General features: G+C 42.6%; 2 protein-coding genes across 4 annotated transcripts in view; one reads left to right on the top strand and one right to left on the bottom strand.

Moving 5' to 3' along the window:
- Positions 1 to 2,731: 2,731 nt before the first annotated feature.
- Positions 2,732 to 7,489, bottom strand: INHA (inhibin subunit alpha). Its single transcript, XM_081939847.1, has 2 exons — positions 7,049 to 7,489; positions 2,732 to 5,445 (listed from the first exon to the last, which is right to left on the bottom strand). Exons 1-2 carry the CDS (start codon positions 7,335 to 7,337, stop codon positions 4,703 to 4,705), a joined length of 1,032 nt encoding a protein of 343 aa, XP_081795973.1. The 5' UTR covers positions 7,338 to 7,489; the 3' UTR covers positions 2,732 to 4,702.
- Positions 7,490 to 9,760: 2,271 nt separating this feature from the next.
- The window catches only part of OBSL1 (obscurin like cytoskeletal adaptor 1), an 81,718-nt gene continuing 70,060 nt past the window's right edge, over positions 9,761 to 21,418 (top strand). For all 3 annotated transcript variants that reach the window (XM_081936270.1, XM_081936271.1, XM_081936272.1), the window contains exons 1-3: positions 9,761 to 9,995; positions 18,223 to 18,282; positions 19,404 to 20,481. In XM_081936270.1, the coding sequence (XP_081792396.1) occupies positions 19,440 to 20,481 (1,042 nt within the window). In that variant the 5' untranslated portion in view covers positions 9,761 to 9,995; positions 18,223 to 18,282; positions 19,404 to 19,439. The remainder of the gene's footprint in view (positions 9,996 to 18,222; positions 18,283 to 19,403; positions 20,482 to 21,418) is intronic.

Consider the following 21,418-nt stretch of genomic DNA (forward strand, 5'->3'; position numbering starts at 1 on the left):
CGGTCTTTTAAGTCTTCGGCATGCATGCGCATGGCACGTACAGTGCCTGCACAACGCTCCACTGAGTAGCTGGAGTGTTGCGGAGACACGCGGAGGCGCTAAGACACATGCGCACGCTGTGCGCGTCCATGTGGACGCCGCTGGGCCTGTTCCAACCCTACCGGTTGGAACGGGATCCAGAACCCACCACTGTTGAGCAGTCTCCTCACAGTGCTCAACCAACTGCACAAGGAAGCCCACAGGTCTCCCAGCAAGGTGGCCTTAAGGGCAATAATGCTGCCATCAAAGCAAACAGTCATTAACTAACCCCTCTGATTTTCATAAACTGGTCCAACCCTTTTCAGAAGCTAGCCAAGCTCTACATCTTGTGATACCAAATCTTAAAATTGAATTCTATGTCCTGATTCGGTGTCTGGTTGATTTCCCAAATAGTGCTTCCTAACAGGGAGGAAGCCCCAGATTGAAAAGTAGCATTTAAGCCATAAAGTGTCAGTCCAAGATAGTTTTCTTGCAAAGTTGTTTGGAAATTGCACCTGTGGAAAATGATCACCTTCCTTCAGGCCAAGAGTCTTCCTGAACTTGTAGGATCACGGGTCCCTAAAATTTTGACTGGATTGGTCTGTCCCACGCATGAATAAAAGGAATGATTCAGACGATTTTCAGTTATTTTCCTTCTATACAAGTTTAATGAATACAGATGGACGGCAGTTTATAAGACTATAAGAATTTCCAACAATTAAAAGGGCTCATGGTAAAGATTAATTAAAACAATTATTAAAAGTAAGCATGAAAAATAATCTGTAACAAAAACCAATAGGTTGATATAAGTAATTCAAAATGAAATAAAGATGGCAATAGCATCTATATGCTATATAGGGACTCGGTGGCTCAGTGGCTAGGATGCTGAGCTTGTCGATCAGAAGATTGGCAGTTCAGTGGTTCGAATCCCTAGTGCTGCATAACAGAATGAGCTCCCTTTACTTGTCCCAGCTTCTGCCAACCTAGCAGTTCGAAAGCATGTAAAAATACGAGTAGAAAAACACCACCTTTGGTGGGGAGGTGCATTGTGTGCGTTTTCGATGTTTAGTCATGCTGGCCACATGACCACGGAGACGTCTTTGGACAGCGTGGCTCTTCTGATTTGAAACGGAGACTCGGGAATGACTAGCACATATATGCGAGGGGAACCTTTACCTTTACCTAGCGAACTTCAACCAGATGTTCTGGGAAAAATGTCCTTCTTGTGGCTTCCAGAATTTTACAAAGAATGGTGACAGCCTTAATTCTACAGGGAGACCATTCTACACAAGGTAGAGGAAACAACTGGCAAACCACTTCCTGGTTTTTATTTTTCTCATTTCACAAAAGGGTGCAATCAAGAGCTTCTGAGATGAACCTTCGATGCACCAGTTCAGGTAGGAGGAGGCAATCCTGGAAGCATCTAAGCAACAAGTCATCATTTAGGGTTTTATTTGAATTTGCACCAACAAACCTACTGGTAACCACTGTAGAGCCTGAAGAACAGGTACAATGTACTACAACGTATGACACAATAGTCAGCCTATTGCAAGCATAGACAAGCCTCCTTGACTTGCTGTTCACCCTTATATACCTTTCCTACAAGTTAGACCACAAGTTAAACCTGACTATTCCTGTCTGAATCTGTACCCTACTCATACTGGTAAGCCTTTCTCACAGCTTTCCTATCCTACCTTCCATGCTTTTTCAAGAATGATGACTGCAACTACATTTTTCTGTGTGCTCTTCCAGGCAGAGATCTATTACTTCCAGCATAACCTACTAGAGTTGGGGACAGGAATGAGACAGTGCTTTTACCTACCGTACCATGTAGTAAACTTGCCTCCTAAATTCCTTGTTCTTAATACTTCCAAAAAATACATTTTAGTCATCTTAAGGAAGGTGGTGTACACCTGGACGCATTTACTTACAAATAATGAATTATGGTTTATTCAAGTGAAACTTCTAGAGTCATTGCAGACTTGAGTTTGCACTGCATGCTAGACTAAAATGTGAGGGTGCACTGCACATAGTTACTTTACAGAATGACATAGTGTCGCTCTGCCCTGCCTATGAAATCTTGAATGAGGTTGCTCCTTTTGGCTCTTGTCAACAAATACTGCTTTCACTGAACTCCACAAAACTTAATATCTACCAAGTAGGGCAGGGGTGTCCAAACTTGGGAACTTTAAGACTTGTGGACTTCAACTCCCAGAATTCCCCAGCTGGGGAATTCTGGGAGTTGAAGTCCACAAGTCTTAAAGTTCCCAAGTTTGGACACCCCTGAAGTAGGGGAATCAAGATGAAGGAACTCTTTATTTTTTGTTCATTCGCCTTGGGAGCCACCTAGTGACAAAACCTGGTATTACCTGCAGAATATAACCAGACTCCAGAGTAGAGTTAGGAGCTCAGCTAAACTGGCTGGCTCTCATCCTCTTGTGTCTGTATCCTAATGCGATCTTGGGATTTGAAGGCAAATTGATCTTCTCCCCCGCTGCTTCCTTCTCTTCAACAAATACCTTGAAACTTACCTGCAAGAATTTGCACTGAAATACCTAAATGAAATCAAAAAAGCATTGTTTTTCTGACATTCATTAAATTGTTTTTTTCCGTTTAGTAAAGTGAGCACAAACTGACCCAAGAGTGGCATCTTTTTTTTAAAAAAACACACACAATTGAATAGCATTGAGAATTTTCTTTTGGAGAATAAAGCTTTTATTGCAACTGCCATTGTTTTGGAAACATTTTTAAATTAAGGCTTTCACAATGATTGCTGATTAGGATGCAGTTTCACAAAGCAAGGGTACACCCTGGCCACCTTCACCCCATTCTGATTAAGGATGCTGTCTAGCTGCAAGCAGGACTTCTTTCGGCCTCCAGACGTTCACCCCATCCTCAGTGCTTGTTTAAACCAATTGACTTCTGTTTCATCCATTTCAATAGTGAAATTGAAATTTTCCTCCTTGGGTGGAATATTTATCAAGTGACGATATCTACTGCAAAAGGCAGACATCACCAATTCCTAAACCAAGCTAAACAGGTAGACCTCAACAACCACAATTGGGGTTAGAATTTCCATTGCTAAACCTGACGGTTGTTAAGTGACTCATACCTGATTTTAGGACCTTTTTGCCCTAAGTAAATCATTATGGTTGTTAAGTGAATCATGGTCATTAAGCAGATCTGGCTTCCCCCATTGACTGCTTATCAGAAGCCAACTAGGAAGGTCACAAATGGCAATCACGCGATCCTGGGGTGCTGCAACCACTTTAAATACGAGTGTCTGAATTTTGATTATGTGATTGAGAAAGCTGTGACAGTTGTAAGTGCAAGGACTGGTCACAAGTCATTTTTTTTCAGTGCCATTGTAACTTCAAACAGTTTCTAGATGAATGTTTGTAAGTCGAGAACTCTGTACTTGCTGCATTCAACTGGCTGTTTTTTAAAATTAGATATTTCTAGATATTTCTAAAACAGGCCCACCTTCCTGCTCCCCAGTATTTTGATAAGAACTATATTATAGATTATATATACTGTATGTGTATATCTGCATGTATGTATGTATGTACACACATATAATAGTTATATAAGAGTTTATATAACTTAACAGAACGAATGAATATATATGTGTGTGTGTGTATGTATTTGTGTGTGTGTGTGTGTATTCAAATCCCAGTAAGGGTATGGCTAGCTGATGAGAGCTAAATAGCTTGAAATGGATCTATACTAGTCTCCCTTTATTTATTTATTAGCACAAATACAACACACACACACACTGTGTATGTATGTATATATGTCCTATTCCCCAGCCTTAGGTTCATTTGGCAAATAAGAAAGGAGGTGGCTGAAAAGCTTAAGTAATTTGTTGCAAGTTCCCCCAAGGGGAAATCTGTCTGAAAGAGCATGAGGAAAGAAAGACAGTGAAAATGTAGCATGTCAGGACTGAGGATCATTAATCATTCATCAAAAATGGGCAATCCCCCCCCCCTCCATTTTTTTAAAAGGAAGCATTCAGATCCCTTGAATTCAAAAAATTTGAAGGGCAAGTTAACTGAAAGAGTGTATGGCTGTTCTATGATTAATAAGAATCTCCACCAGCCCTATTCTGTTTCTCAGGTTGTGAATCTCCTTAAACTCTCCTTTCTAGTTTTGGAAAACAGGACTGCACTTCTTGTTCTGTTCAGAGATACAGGTTCAATACAAGTACAATACGTACATTCATTTGCTTTCCTTGTGGGCTGTCATCAAGGGGGAACAAATGGAGGAGGAGGAGGAGAAGAAAGAGGAGGAGGAAGACTAGCATATCCCTTCCTGTCTGCTCAATATCACCCTCTCCAACCTGAAATTATTCTGTGGGTGGCAGATCCGTTAAGAAGAGGCACTTCCGACTGAACAAAACAAAAAGGGAAGATTAAGCAGCTTCTCCACCACAGTCCTGGTTCTCCATTCTGATTTTAGCTTCTGTTAATAAAATCCAAGGACAAATGAGATCTTGCGAGGCCTTCAATTCTGGCTGTGAAGGCCAAAGGTGCAAATCTTCACATTGAAAAGATAAGGCACTGGCACGATTAAGCCCTGAGTTGAAGTGCTTTAGTTCTGGGTTCTTATGAAGAAGATATCTTGTTGCAGAAGATCTGAGCCAGACAATAGCTTTCAGCACTATAGTGCTAAAGCTGAGTTATTGTTATATGCAGACACAGTCCTGGGTGATGATGTTGGGCACGGTCTCATACTTGAAGGAGTAGCCACCGTCTGAGGTGGTGCGGACTCTCAGAGACTGCATTGTGCCTGGCAAGGCAGCACAGCAATTTTGGGAGTTGGGAATCAAAGTCTGGATGCCAGAACAGTTTCCATGACAGTAATAAAACATAAAGCTGTTAGGATGCACGATCCAATTGTCCCAGCCTAGTTCTTCAAAAGAGATGTTGATGGAGGTGCGGTGGCAGTTGTCATGGGGCATAGCATTATGCTGGAACAGAGTGAGATTAGCTAGAAAATTTTCTTTGGAGGAACGCCGGGCCCGGTCCTGTGTTTTGGGTTTGGTGGTTGCCACAAGGAAAGGCATCTTTTCAGCATCGGCCACACAGGGGCAGCCTAGGCAACGAATGAAGAGCACAAATACATTCTGGGAAAGGTAATGGAGGAAGGATCTTCTAAAATGAAAGACGGTCCAGCCCTCGGGAGCTGGCATGGCCATGGTGGCTAGAGGAACCTGGCCTTCTTCCGAGAGCGTCAGTATCTCTGGGAAGGAATTGTTGGAGGCAGCTTCTAAGGGGCTGTTCTGAACAATCACAGGGCCTGTGTAGAACCACAGCTGGGCTGCTGTCACCTCACGACTCAGGATATGTATTGAGGGTTGAAAAATGTGGGTGAAAACTCCCTCATCCTCTGGAAACTCATCTGGCTGAAGTGGCTCACAGGATACCTCTGCAAAAATAGAGAAGGATTAAGGGGGCTCAGCATTACGTACCGTAGGCTATCATTTCTCCTAGAGTGGAAGAATGAGAAGGGAAGGAAGAAAGGACAAGTGCTGATGACTCCGGTCTCCTTTCTTTTTATTAGGGCAGGTTCAAAAAAATACACCCAAGTTCTTTCTTTTATTAGATGAATAACTGGCTGGGGTTGATAGGCTTACATTGTAGGAGGACAGCAGTGTAAAGCTGGGATAGCAAAACAAAAAACAAAAAACCAGGAAGAAACTGATACCACCTGTTCTGACTTGCACATTTTTTATTAAAAGCATAAGCTCATGCCTTTCAATAACACTTGTTTTTCAGAAAAATATTTTTTCTGATTATATGTTTACAGGTGAGACGACAGCAAAATCTTGCAGTTGCACATACTGAATCCCATACAAATATTGCCTGGCTTACTGTTGGAAGTTTTTCATCTGTACATTAATACATACATATTCATAATGCAGACTGGTGTATTAATGCTAAATAAATTCCAAAGAAAGTGCTGAGGAAGCTAGAGCTGCCAAAACTGGGCTGCCAAAATCTGGACAGCCACTAGACGGCAGAAAAGAGACACACAATTCTTTCCAACCATAATTCTCTCTTCTTGTTAAAATGGAGATCTGGACTTTTGCAACTCAGATACAGCAATACTAGCAAAGCTGCAAAAGAATATGTGTATATGCAAGGGTGATCATATTCAAAGTTGACATAATTCTAGTGAGTCATTTCCCCCTTTATGGAATTTAAATTGTCTTCCTCTGCCTCCCCATTTTTTCTGCATACCATCATACATCTCATTTCCTATTCAGACATAAACCCATGTCAGTAATTGTGGAAAGTTGAGATCTCTTTCAAAGATATTTCCTAAGGAGGCAATTCTATACACAAGCACCTGCAGAATCTAAAAAAGTGGGTTTACGTTATTGTAACAAAAAGCTTAAGGTTGCAAGTTCATTACGAAGTCACAGTACAGTGTTACCTGCTTATTCTGAAGAAAGTCTCCCTGAGACTCTCTCAAGTAAAAGAATAGAACTTTACAAATTGTGGTTGAAATACTATGTCTTGTTATCTGGAAATAATCCAGCTGAATCCAATTAGATCTATGTTTAAGGTCATGTAAAGATCTCCTGTTAATTGCGTTAAATTCAGTGGGACCTCTGAACAACTAGAAAGAAAACCGGAGTGCATATCTACAGGAAAAGTGAAATATTTAAAAGCCGCCAGGATATCCCAGAGCTCCCACACTGCCAGCATCAGCTGAGTTTGAATTGCTGAATCTGCCTTAAATTTCTGCTGCAGCTGGAATAAAATCAAAATGTGTGTGTTTGTGTGCGCACGGACATCTCTGGTATGAAGTTCACGGCTCTATGATTTCATAGAATCATACAATTGGGCATGACCTAAAAGATCATCTAGTCCAACCCTCTGCTCTGTGCAGGATCCACAACATGAGCTTAACCTCAGTATTTGTTCCTGCATCTGTTGAAATGGGTTAGATGATAAAATAATGGCTGAACTTTTTCTTTGGGTTTTAAGCCTCCCGGGGCCCCTTGAATCATGGTTCTGCTTACCTTGGGTTGGGAAGGCAATCACTTGGGAGATGTCTTCTTCCTGCAAGCTGCGAGTCACTGCTGTGTCCAAGGTATGCCGCCTGTGGAGCCCCCTTTGTCCTCCTTGGAGCCTTTCATTTTGGGGGACAGGACCAAGAAAGTCCAGGAAATGTGCCTTGACTTTAGCCAGGATGAGTGGCCTGTCAGCATCCCTGTTGCAGCCAGCAACAGCAGCAGGACCCAGCAAAATCAGCTGCAGGATCAGCATGGAGTTCATCCTGGTCCAGATGTGCAGAGAGCCTTGATCCATCAGGTACGAGGGAATGAGATGCAGGCTGTGCGAAGTTCCTGCAAAGGAAAAAAAAAACTTCTTGCCTGTGTATAAGAGTTTAGGCTGAGGCACTGTTCCCAGAGATTGTTTGGTGGCTCAGAATGTCTTGTCTCGTGGATAAGGTGGACTGGCTCTTCGGTTGCATCTGCCCAGCTCCTTCTGCCTCCTGATTTCTTTATTGAGCCAAGCTGGGGCATGATGGCATTGAGACTATCTGACACTGACGCAAATGTCTCGTAGCCATGAATATTATCTCCTGGGCAGCAAAAACACAGGAGACGTCTGGAATGCAAGGACGGTGTTGCCTAGGGGACAGGACCTAGAGCAGAGTACTCTGAAGGAGAGATGGATGTAGTCCCCAAGTCCCTCAAAATTGGAACAGTAATAGAGGGGTGATTCTCCTTAGCTTTTTTTTTTTTACTGGACTATCTGAAATTCAGGGTCCTCAAAGTATTATGTTCTGTAGAGCCTGATCATTCTCCTCCATCCTGGGCAGTTTTCAGCTTTGAGTCATTCATATAATATTAAATTCTACATCAAAACAGTAGGCAGTTTACAAATGTTTTGCATATGTACACAAGCTCACAATTTGCAATCCACACACTATCACTCCCTACTTCAGTATTCAAAAGGCTTCAAATGCATTGGAATGAACTTTACACACATATTTAAAAAGGCATATAAGTTCTACCTTTGATCACACTGAGTAAAGGTTTACCATGTGTTACAAGGCAATACAATTGCTTGTTAATATAATCTTTGCATGATCCTAGAAGTAAATTCATGAAATGCATCCTACTTTTTTATGTTTCTACCCTGTTTCCCTGAAAATGAGACCTTCCCGGATAATAAGCCCAATTGGGCTTTGGAGCGCATGCGCTAAAATAAGCCCTCCCCTGAAAATAAGCTCTCCCCTAAAATATCTAACCGCGTGCACAGCCGGACCCTGCCATTTCCTGGGGGGAGAAGGGGGGAGCATGCCCCACGTGCCCCACATGCACCTGTCATCCACGTGGAACGCCCTCGCGGAAGTCCTAAACTCTAGCTACCACGCCCCTTCTCTTAGTGTTGACTGCAAAAAGAGCGGCAGGCCAAGTGATGCTAGGACTGGCAAGATTGTGCCAGAAACAGACAGAACTTCCGGCTGTCTCTAGATCAGCTGATCCACGGGCCGTGGGCTGAGCTTAAGGGGCCTCCTGCACCTCAAAAATAATAAGACCTCCCTGAAAATAAGGCCAAGTGCTTATTTCGGGTGGGGTGTCAAAAGAAAATAAGACCTTGTCTTATTTTCAGGAAAACATGGTACCCAAATCAAAGAGTCTTCTGTTACAGCAACTCCATCTGTCAAAGTTAACACAACTCTCAAAGTAGAGACTCCGTAACTGTTTTAAGTCACCTTCATAAGTAGGCACAATCCAAATACAGCATTGACAGTTTGGTACAACAACACACTGCATTTTGGTTAGAGAAGTGATTATTAAATCACCTTGATGAAGGTGCATAAAAGAAATGTTTATACTCCTTTTTAAAATGTTGATAAATCAGATTACAGAATCTGGTTCCAGATGAGAAAAGATTATCATATAGTTGTGGCTATTTTAGTAGCAGGATCACAATCAGGTTAGGCATGACTCTTCCACACACACACCCCGCCACGGCCGCCTTCCCCAGCCTCAAGCAAATGTTCAAAATAACCGAGTATGGTTATACAAGGCCCAATGCACCAGTAATTGAAACTTCTTTGGATATCCAGCTAGCATAGGGATGTATAATAGACAGGCGGAGGGATGTTTGCAGAAGATCTGAATCAGTATGAATAATGTGTGAAAAGCGGGAGGAGCTTAAGGAACATTTCAGTAATTCAAAGAAAGATATGCTTTTTAGTGGTTTTAATGATGAAAATTCATAAAGAGGGTTCTTCCTTGATCTGGATTCCTTGGTTTCTCACCACAGAGCAGGCCCACCGCCTACAGCCCTGAAAATAAAATAAGAGGAGATGGAAAGAGAGAAGATGGGATAGTTAGGGTGAAACACAGCCATCTCTGCTTTCTTATACTCAGGTTGAGGTGGGGGAGCCTGGCCAAGGCCTTTTGAAAGCACTTTGCAAAGAGGTTCATGCATTGGGTCATCAGAACAAAATAATATATTGTCAGCATAGATGAGACAAATAAATTGACAAGAAGAAATTAAATAATTCAAAGCAAATGAAAGGGAACCTACACTGAAGCCTGAGATATACTGATGAAGACAAAGGTTGGGAGATAGAACCATTCCATATAACAGAAAAGAGCAGAGAAATGAGTAGATCTAGAATCGTTGCACAAAGAAAAACCTCAGGTGGAACATTAATAGTTAATTTATAAAGTTAATTGGTAGTTGGAGGTGGGATGACCCAATGAGAGATCAATCAGAGCAGCATTGAAAACAGATGGTTTGCCTTGGCCACCAGCTGGTTGTTAACTATAAGAGTCAATGCTAGTTTGGTACAATATCCCATGCTGAAAACATACTAAATTTGTTTGTGAAATTGGTAAAATGAAGAAGAACTTGAGAGAAAAACTACTGTTTCAAGGGATTGAATAAGAATGGAAAGAGAGACAACAAATGAAAACTGAAGGACTGAAATAGAGGATGAAGGTAGGCATCTCTTCCACAATATACAAACTGGTTGGGATCCCTGGAAGTTGCAGTTTAACAAACCATCTGGAAACCCACAACTTTCCCTCCCTATACTGTGATAAATGAACAAATAATTTTGGACTCATTTTTTTTCACTGGGTTCTCTTTATCTACTTTTAGGACATGTGGAGAACCAATCATGTTTTAGGACATATTTCTATAGAACTGTGGAAAGATTAAAAGGGTTCACAAACTTTTAAGCACTATATGTGAAAAGCAACATTGTTAATTGAACATTGCTATATATACGGGAAAGCTAACATTGCAGTACTGCTAGTGTTCTCCATTTCTTTTTTTCTTTTTAAAGCTGTACTTGTACTTCCCTGGTCTAGAGGTGCAGCGTGGGGAACTAAGAAAAGGCAAATAATCAGGTGGCAGAGCGATACAACACAGTGGAAGCAGAGATAACAACTCAAATTATTCTTGCAAGACAGCGTTTAATTTTTTATCTACTGGATTCTGATTGAACATAAGAGGGCTGAAGCAGCTTTGTGTTACATGTTACTGTACCTTAAAAGTATGCCACAATTCGGGCAGATGTCTTGTGTTTCAGATAAGAGTGTATCACTGGAATCCTGGTAATGTGAAAATCTCTGGGCCCTTCAGAAAAATAAAGCAAGTGAGGGCGAAGGGGGATGCAGTTGACACCAATGTTGGCTTGGGATTTTATTGCATCTCGTCCATCAGGAAGTAAGAGTGGAACGACTGATTTCCTGGACACTGGCCAACAGTAAAGTCAGGTCATATGGAAACTTTCCCACACACTTTTCTCACCTGTTAGACTTCTCTGAATTCAACAGAATCACAGCAAACTGCAGAATCAATGAGAATATCCCCCCCCCCCCCAGTATGTACAAGAAAGTATTAACATTTCAAAGCCACGAAATCTGAAGTGGACTTAAAGAGGATCAAGAGCCACAGAATCTGAAAATTAATAGAGTGGAATTTAAGCCATTAAGTTCAATCTTCTGATCATTGCAGGAATCCAGGCGGAGGTATCCCAGAGAAATGGCTCTCTAGTTTCCACATGAAGACATGAAGTGAAAGGGAGTGAGTTTGGTGCCGCTCTGGGCACTTGATTCCACTGTCCCATTGTTCTTACCGAAATTTCTCAAGTTGGTATCTGATGTTCTGTAATGTAAATCCAATATTTCACATCCTACCTTCTGGAGAACTTTATTACATGTGGCATCCTTTTAAGTCTTAAGCAATTTGACATTATTATATTTCCCCTCTATTCCCCCCCCCCCCCCCGATTAATTTTTCTTATTTCTTTCATTATCTCTTCACTGGATTTTCTAGTCCCTTAATCTTCCCTATTATCTAAGCCTTTCCAATTTGTCTGACTGCTGTTTATGAACAATGCAGATTATAGTAGACTTTCTTTCTGAAATTTGGAGAGTATATGTCTATAATGTGGCTGAACCTAGAATAAGCAGTTTTGCAACCAAATTACACTACTGATACATTCAGTTTGTAGTCAATGACTATTCATAATCACTGGTTGTGTGTGATTTTCAAGCCAGCTATGTATCCAGTTAGTTGTCATGCCCTCTAACCTAATTTAATGCTAATCAGAATACTATGGGATATTTCAAGTACTTTGCTGAAACCAATATATAATATGTTTACATAATTCACACCATTTATTTATGGAAACTTTTATTTAATAAAAAAAATCAGATAAGGTTAGTTTTGCAAATCCATGTAATAAAAATCTGGGTGATAACTGCATTCTTTATCCAACTTCTTTACCATTTGCTCTAGATCAGGGGTGTCCAAACTTGGGAACTTTAAGACTTGCCAGCTGGCTGGGGAATTCTGGGAGTTGAAGTCCACAAGTCTTAAAGTTCCCAAGTTTGGACACCCCTGATCTAGATTATCCCAGGAATTTATTTCAGATGGATTGGTTTACAGTTCCCTGTATCTTCTTTTTTTCCTCTTTTTGATGTTATAGATAACATTTGTCCTCTTACATTTGTCTGATATACACAAGCAGAAAATTTTTGCTGTGTCATCTCAGGCTACTTAGAGATGAGAGGTTTTTATGAAAGAAAGATAATACCAGTATAAGCCTGTTGCAAATCTGCATTCACCTCTAACACTTTGCCTGTCAGAAATGGTATGTTGCAGAAGAATCAGTTTAGGAATATCCTGACATTTTAAATTTGCTTGGTATATAGGATTTTTTATTCAAATGTGTAAGTTTTCAGCTGCAGTCAGAGGTGACCCACTTTAAGGGAAAAAATTATCCTGTTGTGCATAATCTTTCCTCATTTATCTCTCCTTGCAAAATCCATCCATTTTTTCTGGGTACTCTTTTCTAGAGAAATTACCTCTCTGAAGCATTGAAAAATGTTTATAAATAAACATCCTGTCCTAATTCCATACTTTGCCCCTGAACTGAACATTAACAGAATGCTGCTGGAAATAGGTTCCTTATGGGGAAAAATGAAAAAAAAATCATATCTCAAGGAACAGAGAAAATAAGTTACAAATAATCCTGGGAAGAATATTTTGTTATGGCAGCAGTATATTTGTTGATAAGGTTTGTAACATGAAAAGAAAGTGAAGGATGCAATTTACTGAATCTGTGGGGGGGAAAAAGATCTTTACACAATTCAGTCTTGTTGAAGTAGTGGTAGTAAGGGTTGTGTGGGGTGTGCCTTTATATATGTGAGTGGGTGTGATTTACATTTCTGGCTGACACGACCATCTCCTTGGCCATCTCTTCATTCCAGTCTTTGGTAATGAAATACTTTCTGCCGCTTGTGCAGCTGTGTGAGTTATAATTGATTCGCTTTCCTAATTATACAGGGAGAGGGACAATCAGGAGGCTGAGATCTGATGACAAAGAATCTTCTAGTACAGGGGTGTCAAACCCAAGGTCTGGGGGCCGGATCCGGTCCATGGGGCTGCCCTGTAAACAGTGAGGGACCGGCCCACAGTGCTTCTGCCAGCAAAAACGGGCTCCTGAGCTCTGTTTTCGGCTACCAGGGCCTCCTGCAACCCTCTGCCAGTGAAAACGGAACTCAGAAAGGCCACATGCGGGTGGGCAGAGGGTTGCAGGAGGCTGTGGCAGACGAAAACAAAGCTTAGTCAGCTAACTAAGGTATGTAGGAAGCACACCACAATAGTAATGGGAGATTTTAACTACCCTGACATCAACTGGGAAACAAACTCTGCACCAAGTGGAAGATCCAACAGGTTCCTAACAAACCTAGCAGACAACTTTGTTTTCCAAAAAGTAGAGAAGGAAACAAGGGGATCAGCCATACTGGACTTAATTCTCACTAACAGAGAGGAAATGATAGAAGGTGTTGAAGCCATAGGAACCCTGGGGGCAAGTGACCATGCAATATTGGAATTCAACATTATCCAAACACAAGTAGTAGAACAAAGTCAAACTAGAGTCTTGGACTTTAAGAAAGCTAATTTCAATAAACTTAGAGAGAGCTTGGGAAAAATTCCATGGATGAGAATCCTCGAGGGGAAAACAACTCAAGAAGCTTGGGAAATTTTGAAAAATGAGATTAGAAAAGCCCAGTCTAACACAATACCAATGAAGAAGAAAAACAACAGCTCCCAAAAGAAACCAGCATGGCTGCATAAACAACTATCTGACAAACTGAAAGACAAAAAAAGTAAGTATAAAAAGTGGAAGGAGGGGGACATAACTAAGGCAGAATATCAGCAAATAGCCCTAGCCTGTAAAGATGAAGTGAGGAAAGCTAAGGCTCACAATGAAGAAAGGCTTGCCACAAAAGTAAAAATTAACAAAAAAAGCTTCTTCCAACATGTTAAAAACAAGAAAAAAGTTAAGGAAACAATTGGTCCATTGCTAGGAGAAAGTGGCAAGAAGGTGACAAGCAACAGGGAGAAAGCAGAACTATTTAACTCATGTTTTGCATCTGTCTTTACACAAAGGGATAAAACAGTCCAACCTATCAAAAGCAGCACCACAAAATTAGGAACACAAATTGAAATAGGGAAGAAAATGGTAAGTGAGCACCTGTCTACCCTAGATGAGTTCAAATCACCAGGACCGGATGGATTACACCCCAGAGTTCTAAAGGAACTAGCAGACGAGATCTCAGAACCACTGAATTATATCTTTCAGAGATCCTGGAACACCGGGGAACTACCAGAGGACTGGAAAAGAGCTGATGTGGTTCCCATCTTCAAAAAAGGGAAAAAATTAGATCCAGGAAACTACAGACCTATCAGCCTAACCTCAATACCAGGAAAGATTCTGGAAAAAATAATCAAGCAACGAATTTGCGAACACCTAGAAGCAAACAAAGTAATAGCCAAAAGCCAACATGGATTTGTCAAAAACAGATCATGCCAGACTAATCTTATTGCATTCTTTGATAATGTGACAAAATTAGTGGACCAGAGGAATGCCGTTGATATAGTTTACTTGGACTTCAGTAAGGCTTTTGATAAGGTAGACCATAACCTACTACTAGATAAAGTAGAAGAATGTGGGTTAGACAGCATCACCACCAGATGGATTGGTAACTGGCTGACCAACCGCACTCAACGTGTAGTTCTCAATGGAACTGCATCTACATGGAGGGAAGTATGCAGTGGAGTACCCCAAGGCTCTGTTTTAGGCCCAGTACTCTTCAACATCTTCATCAATGATTTGGATGAGGGAATAAATGGGGAACTCATCAAATTTGCAGATGATACCAAGCTGGCAGGAATAGCCAACACTCCAGAAGATAGGCTTAAGATACAGAAGGATCTTGACAAACTTGAACATTGGGCACTATCTAATAAAATGAAATTCAATGGTGAAAAGAGTAAGGTTCTACATTTAGGCAACAAAAACGGAATGCACAGGTACAGTATAGGTGATACCATACTCAGTAGTAGTAACTGTGAAAGGGATCTTGGAGTCCTAGTGGACAACCATTTAAATATGAGCCAGCAGTGTGCAGCAGCTGCCAAAAAAGCCAACACAGTTCTAGGCTGCATCAACAGAGGGATAGAATCAAGATCACGTGAAGTGTTAATACCACTTTATAATGCCTTGGTAAGGCCACACTTGGAATACTGCATTCAGTTCTGGTCGCCACGATGTAAAAAAGATGTGGAGACTCTAGAAAGAGTGCAGAGAAGAGCAACAAAGATGATTAGGGGACTGGAGACTAAAACATATGAAGAACGGTTGCAGGAACTGGGTATGTTTAGCTTAAGAGAAAGAAGGACTAGGGGAGACATGATAGCATTATTCCAATATCTCAGAGGTTGCCACAAAGAAGAGGGAGTCAAACTATTCTCCAAAGCACCTGAGGGTAGAACAAGAAGCAATGGGTGGAAACTAATCAAGGAGAGAAGCAATTTAGAACTGAGGAGGAATTTCCTGACAGTGAGAACAATTAATCAGTGGAACAGCTTGCCTCCAGAAGTTGTCAATGCCCCAACACTGGAAGTCTTTAAAAAGATGTTGGATAGCTATTTGTCTGAAACGGTATAGGGTTTCCTGCCTAGGCAGGGGGTTGGACTAGAAGACCTCCAAGGTCCCTTCCAACTCTACTATTGTATTATTGTATTATTATAAAGCTAGAGAGCCTGTTTTTTTCTGGCAGAGCGCTTGGGCCACCACAGGTGCCCCTGACAGGAGTGATGTCAAGCTGGCCATGTCCACCCTGGCCACGCCCACCCTGGTCCCCCCGAGGTCAAATACAACCCCGATGCGCCCCTCAAGGAAATCGAGTTTGACACCCCTGTTCTACTACTTCACTTCTTTTGTTGAGGAACCCTGCTTGGTAGCAGCAGTCTAAGCCTAGGGGCTTGCTGCCGATTTTTATTACCACTCAGTGCATCATGACAGGGCATCTGGGGAAGGAGATGGAAGCTCACAGACTAAGGCAGTTCTGATGTGAAGGATTCGGTGTACATATTGTTATTGGTAGTCCTTAAGAGCTGCTTTGGATGGTCAGGTGTAGATATTAGCCTGTCATATTGTGGGATGACATTGGGACCAGAATTTCAGACCATTGCTGGCACACTACAAACTAAAAAAGGAGAACATTTGTCACCCAGGATTGAAATGAGGGATCCTTGGTGCTCACAGAGCTTGGTTGTTTTCTTGCAGACCAAACTAAGTCACATCTAGCACTGATGATGTTACCTAGTTTGGTTAATGAAACGTCTGCAACAAAGCAACCAAACTCAGAGAACGCCAAGGATCCTTCGTACTACAAGCTGCTTTGAGATGGGGTGGAGTCACCCCGTTCTCACCCTACTCCCTTCGGTTGAGGTGGGCTAAGCCTGAGGCAACTTCAGGGCTGAGGGATGCCTATGTATGCCTCCCTGCTGGGCTCTATACTTAGCCAAGTCCCAGCCCCCTCTTATCAGCCCGGCCATGTCATCAGAGAGTATTTTTGGGGACAGCAGCTGCAGGCATTTGTAACACTTCAGCTTTGCTCCACTCACAAATGCCTGGGGAGCAGGGCAGAAGGAGACCAGGGTGCTACAGCATAAGAGGGGCAGACAGCAATTAGGGTGTATGAGGAAGAGTAGGCAGGCAGGCAGACAACAGAGATGCCCAGACTGATCATGGAACAGGAAAGGACAGAGAAGTATTGAGGAGAACAATAGGAGTTTAGACCCATGAATGATCGAACAGCTGGACATCATCTGACAGGACCAGGAGAAGCAAGAACCAGTTGCCTGAGAAATCGGATACATGAGGTTAGTGAACCCAGAGAGAGAAGCAGGGGGTTCTGTTGGGAAACCCTTCTTACGCCCCCTTTTTAGCTTATGTCCCTGTGCAACTAATGGGATCAAAGAGAACCAAAGTTGCCTATGAGGGTATTCTGGATGCTTCTGAATGATGAGGGCCATACAATCAGTAACCACTCCTGGTTGCTGAGTAACGGATCCAAAGGAAAACAGGTTTTGGGGTGCCAAAGGAAACAGACTACAGGCCTTGGTGATCTGGAGCTTTGTGGAGTGAGACAGACCAAGAGTTTCCCCCATATCAGCCTTCCTCTCCATGAAGTGGCTGCCATCCTGAGCAGCTTCTCCTTGCTGCTTCCAACAGCTTATAGGGAATACTAGAATCACCTCAGTGAGAACTGGGAGAAAAGAAAATGGTGTTCCATCCTGCTGGAATTCTCCCCCTCACCTTCTTCTGGGGGTGGGTGCACTGGGTGGCAGTGAGTGGCAGCCTATTATCAGCAAAACACTATTTAGAGCCTGATAGGGGAGGAATGCATGATAGGGCAAGTATGCCTGGCAGGCTGTGGTGACAGTTGGGCAACTGGATCCTCTCAGCACTGGGGTAGCATTTCAGCAGGGAAGACGAATTGGGAAGCCCCTAGTTCAAATCTTGCATTACTCTGTCTCTCATTAAGGGGTCCCTGTGTGCAACTGCCTTAGTTCCTCCTTGCCCTATTATACACAATCATACAATATTGGGAATCCAGTTTATGCAAATGCTTGAAATACGCTGGTGGTGGCTGAGCTATAGGTCACGGTTGGAGATATATATATATATATATCTCCAACCGTGAAGATACTTCCAATTCTACGCGGGAGAAAACCCGAACAACCAAAGACGTACGTACGTACGTACATACATACATACACACACACACACACACACACATATACATACATACATACATACATACATACATACATACATACATACATATATACATACAATATTTTTCATTAGACCTCCTTCAGGTCTACTTTGTAAATCAGAAATTTAGTTTGCATTCTTCCTTCTGGTGGATTGAACAGGTGCTGTATTGAGAAGGGCTAGAGCGTGGGGTGGACAACCCAAGGCCAAAGTGGTAAATTGGTTAAAGAGGTTGGACTAGGACTCCCTCAATACCTCCTTGTAAACATGGTGTTTCTGAACAGTTTTGTAATCTCATCATTCAAGTTACTCATGGCATTTACACAATGTGTCACAAGTAATGTGAATGAAGACGTTACTATACCTCATTATGGAACTACTTGCCAACTTCGGGTCTGTTATTTTCAGTTTAACATATTTCTCAGGGTTGACGTGGTGTGCAGCATTTTTTTAAAAAGGAAGCTAAATTCCCATGTAAACTGCCCAGTTTCCGGAAATAAGGTGGAATATAAAGCTCAAAAGCAAGCAAGAAAGAAAAAACAAATATTGTGCGCTCTCAGCCACTTTTTTTTTTTGCAGCTGCTGAAATCCATCTGAACACAACTGCTGAAAATCGACTGTATCATCTGACATTCTGAGGTAGGAGATACCTAAAAATGTAGTCTAGCCTCTCAAAAGTTTTAAAATGAAATAGATTGGCTCCCTCAAAACCTGGCAAAACAAAAGTGGCTCTAAACAATGGCTCTGTGTGTGACATGATAACTCACTGATTCTGCCCTCATGGCAGCCCTCATCCCACTGAAAACCAGGAAGTGTAGTTCTTGGGTGGCTTCCAGAATTAGTAGCTCTGGCTATTAATGATACAGCTAAAGAATACCTTGAAATGGCTGAAGATGCATATGTGCACAAAAAAAAAGACATCTACTTTTATGCAGGCAGAGAATTGCACTAAAGGTGATAGTTCTAGCATGACCTTGCCTCATGCTACTGGGAAGAGCTGCAAAGATTAAAGCAAGGAGACTTAATTTCTCCCTATTTGTTATCTTAGTTTCACAAAAGTATCTATTCATTACAGTCCAGTTCCCAGTTTTAAGATATAATTGCCTATTAACACCATGCAGATTTGCCTAGCTTAGCTGAGATCAACACAATGAATCAAAATGTTAGCCTCACAAAAGGATTGTGCCATTTGTTGCAGAGAGGGTGGTGAGAGTAGTAGGCTGGAATGGCTTTGGACTCCCCTTGCTAATAGTTGTGGAACAGCTTCACTAGGTGCCCAGCTTCCCATTCAGTCCAAATGTTACAACATCAAGGCCTAGTAGCAGTGTGATTAAAGCTAGAGTTAGAACATTATCCAGAAATGCAGGAGAGAATGAGGGTGAAATGTGAAGTGATCATGTGTGCCAAACTGAGCTCTGAATTGTTTTCTCCATGCAGTTTACTGTTCTCATTTCATCTAAAATGAAGATTCTGTAGGCGTGGCTTTGTGGGCGTGGCAGGGGAAGGTTACTGCAAAATCCCCATCCCACTAACCTGCTTTCCAGCTCCGTTCTCCTGTTCAGAGCAACGAAAGAAGATCAGCTGGGAGGCAGCGGGGGTGGGGCCAGCCTATTTGCCAGTTCTCCGATCTACTCCAAATTTCCGCTACCGGTTCTCTCAGAACCTGTCAGAACTGACTGAATACCACCTCTGATATTGATTTCCTTTCAACCCTTCCTCCTCCTCCAATTATAACACTGCCTTGATTTGATTCTTTATAGGTCCCCTACCTCAGCTGAATCCCCATTAGGCTGGCAATGGATGCTTTTGGTGGAGCTCCCCGATTCCTTGCCTCTCCTCGTACTTTCTCAGTCCAAAGTGGCACGAATGCCATCCTGAAGTGGCAGGTGGCCGGTGAGCCGCGTCCCAGCATTGTCTGGGAGAAAGACGGCTCTGTGCTGGAACTGCCCTCCGGCCGGATGTTTCTTGAAGTGAACGGGGATGCATACAGCCTGCTGGTCTCTCAGGCTGGCCCAGCGGACAGTGGACGCTATGTGTGCAAAGCAAAGAACAGCGTGGGTGAAACCTATGCAGCTGCTCTGCTGAAAGTGGAAACGGGGTCCGAATTGAAACCTAATGGAGATCTTGACTGTCAGCCTCCCACCTTCCTGAATAGGCCTGTCTCTGCATGCGTGACCCGGGGTGAAGATGTGACTTTTGCCTGTAGGGTCTCAGGGCAGCTTGAATGGAAAAAAGATGGACGCAGATTATCAGACATCTTTGAGAGCAGCCATTACAAAATTGATGCAGAGCCTGGGGACTGGAATTCTCTGCACATCTATAACACCCGATTGCCAGATGCAGGCGTCTATGTGTGCCGAGCACAGAACAGCTTTGGGGAGAGCACGGCTGCAGCTGTGCTCCTGGTAGACCCTGTGGCACGCCTTCCTCATAATGACCCATCTCAAGGAGCTTCCCAAAACAGCCAATTCAAGAAGCCACCCGAGTCACAAGAGGATAAGAGGCATCCACACCACCCTGCACACATTGTCTTGTCTGAAGGCAGGCAGAATGGAGAAGTGCTTCCCAGCTCCCCCCCTACAAAGTCTTTTACTGTGAATGAAGGGAAACATGCCAAGTTCCGCTGCTACGTCATTGGTAAGCCCAAGCCAGAGATCGTCTGGCAGAAGGATGGGAAGGTGTTGTCCCCTGGACGAAGACACCTGCTCTACGAGGACAGAGAGGGCTACTTCATCCTTAAGGTGTTGTACTGCACAGCACGAGATTGTGGACTCTATGTGTGCACAGCCTGCAACACTGCTGGCCAGACGCTCAGTGCGGTGAGACTCCATGTCCGAGGTATCCATCCAAGGGGGAGGAAAAAGAGTGGGGTGGGGATGTGGGGACACCACTGAATCTGCATGAGAACACATTGATTGGGTTCACATATCAACTTTAATTGACCTGGATAAATGGGTTAGGCAAACCCAGCCATGTGGGTGAAATTAGTGAATAAAAATGAACGGGCGACTCCAAAAGAAAGAATTGTTGATTTAGTGCTTGACAAATCAAGCACAAGACAAAATATGTAGGCATTGCTTGAAAGGCATGACAAAGCATAAATGTTAAGCTTGAACCAGTCTATAAACCAATCCAGCCCATGTTAGATTAGTTAAACCCAAGAGGAATGGCCAAACCACTTGTGAGAATGGGAACAGGTCTAGAGCAAAATATTTTTCAGATAGATTACAAGATGAGTTTCAGAAGCAGCAGGGAGTCTTTAGACCTTTATGAAAGTGGTAGGATCGCAAGCAGAGACTTGGTTGGAGCCTGTTACCTATTCTCTGAGAGATCCAAATGATCCTTGGGCTCCATTCTTGAGGTGTGTGTACTCTTTGCCAATAACAGTACCTATGAACTGCAGAGTGGTTTGGTCCATGCTAGACGAGATGGACAGCAAAGCTTTGTTTTCTCTCAAGGGAAGGAACATGGCATGTGAGATAGCAACCATTGATAAAAGCTTGGCTGGACATGGTTCCTTCTACCTTGGGTTAGGAATATGTCTTGATCAACAAATGTGAATTTGGAGATCAGCATGTAGGTAATAGTCTTCTCCACCTGCACCGATTCTCTTGTTGACTACTATGGCTTAGGAAGGAGAGTTTGCTGGCCAGCCAAGTAGCAGATGGGTTAGTGAATGTTCCTGGATTATACAGTCTGGAGATGGAGCCCAGCACAACTGAATGATCTTCTATATTTAATACATGGCCCAGTTTTCTCTGAACGTTCAGTATGT

The sequence above is a fragment of the Natrix helvetica genome (genome assembly GCF_964273705.1).
Source record: "Natrix helvetica genome assembly, chromosome: 1".
Taxonomy (NCBI): Eukaryota; Metazoa; Chordata; class Lepidosauria; order Squamata; family Natricidae; genus Natrix; species Natrix helvetica.

Coding starts and splice junctions, on each gene's coding strand:
- INHA (XM_081939847.1), bottom strand. CDS start 7,337: ATGGATCAAGGCTCTCTGCACATCTGGACCAGGATGAACTCCATGCTG. Junction 5,446..7,048: donor GATTGCCTTCCCAACCCAAG/GTAAGCAGAACC, acceptor CTATTTTTGCAG/AGGTATCCTGTGAGCCACTT.